The sequence below is a fragment of the Coffea eugenioides genome, chromosome 8, assembly GCF_003713205.1.
Source record: "Coffea eugenioides isolate CCC68of chromosome 8, Ceug_1.0, whole genome shotgun sequence".
Classification (NCBI taxonomy): Eukaryota; Viridiplantae; Streptophyta; class Magnoliopsida; order Gentianales; family Rubiaceae; genus Coffea; species Coffea eugenioides.
Window position 1 is genome coordinate 32,815,210 of NC_040042.1, and position 5,652 is coordinate 32,820,861.

The window sequence follows — 5,652 nt, forward strand, 5'->3', positions numbered from 1 at the left end:
AGATAATAGAAACCTGTAATAATAGGTTTCCCTAACATCGTTACCATAACTATAGGCACTACAGCACTGTCCCTGTGTTATAACCACCCTGAGTCATTCGAATACCCGAGTGAAGGTGAATATAGAACTATTGAAACTGAACTTCATGGCAAATCAACACCACCAAATTCCCACCGACGGCTTTACCAGCTCATCTTTATCCCTTGTCTTTTTTTTTTTTTGGCCCCTATCATCCTTCATCTTGGCCCCTGAACCATTGATGTGATCTCCAAAGAAAGTCTAACAAGAAAAAAGGAAACATTGGCAGCCAATATGTGATTTGAAAAATTGCAGATCCATGCGTGACTATCTCAATTTAGATCTCAAGGAAGTCCACATCGGTTTCATAGCAAACGGTTGAAAAGAGAGAAGAGAGGATAATTTAGGGGGATTGGTGGCTGATGGTATCAAGATGGAGTAGTTGTTGGTGATATAACAATTGAGGTTTGAGTGAAAAACACAAAAAAGGAGGGAGGAGAAGGTAGAGTAAGCAGGAGAGTGGCAATGGAGAAGAGTAGGAAGAAGATGGTGCAGGTGGAGAGTGGAGACAACGATGGGTTTCCTTTTCTTTTGATGGTATCAATTATTTCTAGAGCAACGGTAGCGCTACAGGCGTGCAAGTTTTAAACTTACAGGCGCCGCTGTACCTACCGATTATCTAGATTAAGTTTTACTTTTTTTTTGTGCTAAAATTCCTTTGATTTTCCTAGCTTAAACAAGAACAATGTCATGCCCAGGACTGGTTATGATCATCTATCATCCGTTAAAAATAATCACAAATTCGTAGACTGCAATGAATTTTGAAAGATGGATGACCCAATTGAAAATATGTTCAAATCCTTGAATATGATTCTATAATCACATTTACAAAAGTTTCAACATATAAATCACAAATCACTGGCGAAACAACTCTACCTCACATAACTACTGATACCTGGTTTGGTCATGGCAAAATTTTCTCTTTTCAGAAAAATTCTTAATTTCTTCTAATTGGTCATTGGTTATAAAATAGAACTACTTAATTTGAAGTTGGATCCAGAGATTGGTTCGACGCACAATTGTGAGTCTCAATTTATGGTTCAAAGGAAATTGAGGCAAATGTTATTTGATAAAAAGGTAGGAATTGCTTGATTGGAACAAGTTGCATGAAGAAGCTATAGAAGAATTGAAAACTCTGAACGCAGTGTGATAGCTAGTGAGAGAAGGAGAGGAGAGGGAAGTGCAAAGACGGAAGAGAAAGGAGATGAAGTGGTTGAGAAATATATAGTTGGAAAGTATCAAGAAGAGTGAAAAGTTGGAAGAGACCACAAGTGCTATATGCGAGAGGGAGGAAGAGGGGATAAAAAATGAGGCTTCGGGATAAAGTAAATATCACCGGATGAATAAGTAGCTCATCCCCTTTTAAATTGATGTGTGGCTAACAACGGCCCATAACTCAGGAAAGAGCTTCGGAGAGAGAGAGAGAGGACTAGTATTAGTTTGGATAATCCATGATTCCACGTTTCTTTGACTGCTGGGCCGGGTACGGCAGAGCAACCAACAATGAAGTGACATTTTCGTCTTTTGGCCATTTCCGCCACTAATTTCAAGTCTGCAAGAGGACTTTAAGGAGAGCGAGAAGGTTGTCAATTACTTACCGTTACCAAACGAAAATGAAGGCCAGTAAAACAAAATGCACAGTCATTAGATGCTCAGCAGTCATTAGATGCACCCACCGATGTCTAATAATTGTAACAGTTCCACCATTTTGTCCGTTTTCCGCAAGTCTTGTCTCACATTAATTTACATTAAAAAAAAAAATTTAATTTACAGTTTACACCACTAGCTTGGGTTTAATTAAATTCCCGTTTCTTAAATCTAAGCTCCTCGCCTGTTAAAAGTGGAAAAAAAAATTGGAACGAGACTCAATAGAGCATACCCTTGCCAATTTTGTAAACAAGACCGAAAAAAGCAGAGAGCATACCGATTTCGTAAACAGGACCGGAAAAAGCAGATCAACCGATGAGCTGGTGACGGAGCCAGGTTTTTTTTTTTTCTTGGGGGGCCTAAAATTTTTTCGAACAAAATTATCTTAATATGTTATGTTCAAAATAATTTTTATTTATTTAAATATATAACATTTTAAAATATCAAATATTAACTTTAATTATAAAGGTATGTCTATTTTATAAATATGTAGCATACTCATAACTAAAATTAAGACAAGAAATAATATTTTATTAAATTTCTTATAATATCACAAACCACCTGGGTTGTACATTATGAGAAGATTCTCCAATATATCACTTGTGCAAAAACAAAATTATAACTGTGCAATATAAATATAACTATTTTCAATTAAAAAAAGCTAAAAGTTATGTTAACATACCTTAAAATTTCATCCTCTTTTATTAAAAGTAAATTGAGCTTTACGTTCTTTCATAGAACTAAATTCATTTATAATTGAATCAAAACTAAATTTTCGAACAACTTCCTTTTTTTTATGTACATTGTTAGGCAATCATTCAAGAAATGATATTTTATCTTGTTTGAAACTTTGTTTTGATTATCTTCATAATTGAAAATGTCCATCTATAGACTATAGAAAGGAGCCAAGATTTTTTCCTTAAGAGGGAGGCCAAAATTTTTCTGAACAAAATTATCTTAATATGTTATGTTCGAAATAATTTTCATCTATTTAAATATATGACTTCTTAAAATATCAAATATTAACTTTAATTATAAAGGTATGTCTATTTCATAAATATGCAGCATAGTGATAACAAAAATTAGAACAAGAAATAACCTTTGATTAAATATCTTATAACATCACAAACTACCCAAATTTTACATTATGAGAAGATGCTCCAATATGTCACTTGTGTAAAAACAAAAATATAACTATACAATATAATATAACTATTTTCAATTAATAAAAGATAATAGTTATGTTAGCATACCTTGAAATTTCAACCTCTTTTCTTAAAAGTAAATTGAGTTTTACGTTCTTTCATAAAACTAAATTCATCTATAATTGAATTAGTGCTAAATTTTTGAACAACTTCCTTTTTTTATGTACATTGTTAAACAATCATTCAAGAAATTATCTTTTATCTTGTTTTGGAGCTTTGTTTTGATTATATTCATAATTGAAAATGCACGTTCTATAGTTGCAGTTAATATAGGAATAGTGAGAACAAATATAATCAATCTGTGAACAATAGAATATATCACTCAATTTCTTGTTTTCACGAAGCCTTCAAGTAATTATTTGTATATTTGTATATGGGTCAACAAGAGGATGGATCACTAATTTTAAATTTTTTTATCAATTAGGCTAAGTTATATATTTATATATATGGACCAATAAAGTAATTATTTTTGTTTTAGTCCATTGATAATTATGAATTGAGTCTTTTATTATAATACATCAAATTGGGTGAATTTACTATGGATCATCAAATTATATGTTTAATTTTTTGAATGTTAAATAATTAGTACAATAAAAAATAAATAACTTTTTTTGAAGAAAAAATTAAATCAAAGGTGGCTAATTCATACACACACAAACATATATATAAATTCTCATAATATAAACTAAAATTATAAAAAATCAGGGGATGACAACTTTATCTTATACATATATTTACATATTATGAATTAAAATTTTTAAAACTTGGCCCCCCTCAGCACCCCTTGACTCCGTCATTTGAGCCAAAGCACGACAGGGTCCTTGGTGACATCTCTCTCCGACTGGATGAAGTAGTAGAACAGTAGCAGCATGTTGTCATTTTCTCCCACCCCAACATATCTGAACACAACAAAAAAAGGATCAATAAACCATATCATCATCCATTGAGCTTCTTTATTTAATGCAATCAAACAAACCCCCCAAACCCCAAAAAAACTTAATCAGTATGACAGTTAACATAAAAAATTAATTCAAAACTTTGAACCCCTAACATTTTTTTTACATAAATTTAAAATTTCATTTTGAAAAGGTAAGAAAGGTGGCTAAACCTTATCAAAATCGGTAATATTAAAAAATGACCAAGTTAATAAATTACAAGAAAATAAAATAATAAGATAAAACTAATAAATAATAATTATAAATAAAACAAAAATAGTTACCATCATGAAGCATAGTAGCTCCTATATATTGATTTCTCATCCATTCTTCGCCAGCATAAAGAGCACAAAACTTTCCACACAACTTGGCAACTATAACAAGATGGTTCGCTTAAAACAAGGATAGCAAATTGCCAATGGCCAAAAAAATATTCCTACCCTCGAGTATTCATTTAGCTAAACTGCGAACTCTGGCGGTATCACTTTAACACAACATTCTAAAAATGAAAGAAGGTGCAGGATATAACCACTTTAACACAACATTCTAAAAGTGAAAAAAAGTGATTAAAAGCAGTCGAAGCCTAACCGCTCAAGTCTAAACACTAACCAACTTCATCGAGTCACTGCAAAGTACATAATACTGAGCATAAAGTTGTTCTAATGCATCAAAATACTTAACAAGCACTCGGCTTGTCAAACTTCATACAACTACCATTTGTCACTAACGGTTTTCATTGCATAACAGAGCTCCTCCAGATTGCATAGCATGATACTTCTCCGGCTCTTTGTCAAGTTGATCAGCTAATTTGCCAAGAGCTTTCTTTATCCCACGGCCCCTACCACGAAATTTAAGTCTGGAAATTAAAGTCACCCACTTAGCACCCATTAATCATTGAGTTTGAATCTACAGTTAATTTCAAATAATTATAAATCAGTGATACAAATCCACCCACTTAATATCTACTAATAAGTGTGTTTAATTAGATCACCCATTTTGAACTTAAAATTTGGTGCATATCCGAAGCCATTTATTTGTGGATAAGTTTGGATGAGTTAAAATGATTGGGTTAACATTCAACGCTATAGCCATGACTGATATATCTCCAAAGCATTATAATTGGCTTTCCTTTTTTAGACTTTAGGGTTTCCGCCTCTGGCCTGGTTTCATGGCAGCCGCAGCTGCCTCCCCACCTCCGGGTGGGGGTATCAAGGTGGCTCCACCCCCCACATTTCAGAAAAAATCCTTCTCTGCTTTGTTTGAGAAGCCGCTGTTGACGGAGGTGATCCAAGTGCAGGCTTCGAGGACAACCCATTGAGGGGAACTAGCGGTGATCTTCAACGCCGCGGACATCTCAGCCATGGCTTCACAGTTTCGTTTCACCTTAGTAGGGAAGTTTTCCAATGGACGTCCGTCACTGCAAGATGTACGAAAGTTTCTCTCTACGCTGGACTTGAAAGATTCAGTGTCTGTGGGGCTACTAAATTTCAGGCATATACTGCTACGCTTCTCTTGCGAGGTAGATTACCTACGAGTCTGGTCTAGGAGCTTGTGGTACGTGTATGGGTGGCCCATGAGGGTATTCAAATGGACCTCTAAGTTCCATGTGGATAGGGAATCGTCCCTTGCTCGTGTGTGGTTCAGGCTACCGAAACTTCCAATCCATCTTTTTGCTAAACAATGTTTATTCCATATTGCTTCGGTTGTGGGTAGCCCATTATTTGTTGATGCGGCAACCTCCACCTTCTCTCGTCCAAATGTGGCTCGTGTGTGTGTGGAAGTGGATC

General features: G+C 34.4%; 1 protein-coding gene across 1 annotated transcript in view; it reads left to right on the forward strand.

Annotated features, from left to right (window-relative positions):
- Positions 1 to 5,183, forward strand: part of LOC113780581 (viridiflorene synthase-like) — a 9,549-nt gene extending 4,366 nt beyond the window's left edge. The window contains exon 7 of the mRNA XM_027326369.1: positions 5,010 to 5,183. Within this exon, the coding sequence (XP_027182170.1) occupies positions 5,010 to 5,183 (174 nt within the window). The remainder of the gene's footprint in view (positions 1 to 5,009) is intronic.
- Positions 5,184 to 5,652: the final 469 nt, after the last annotated feature.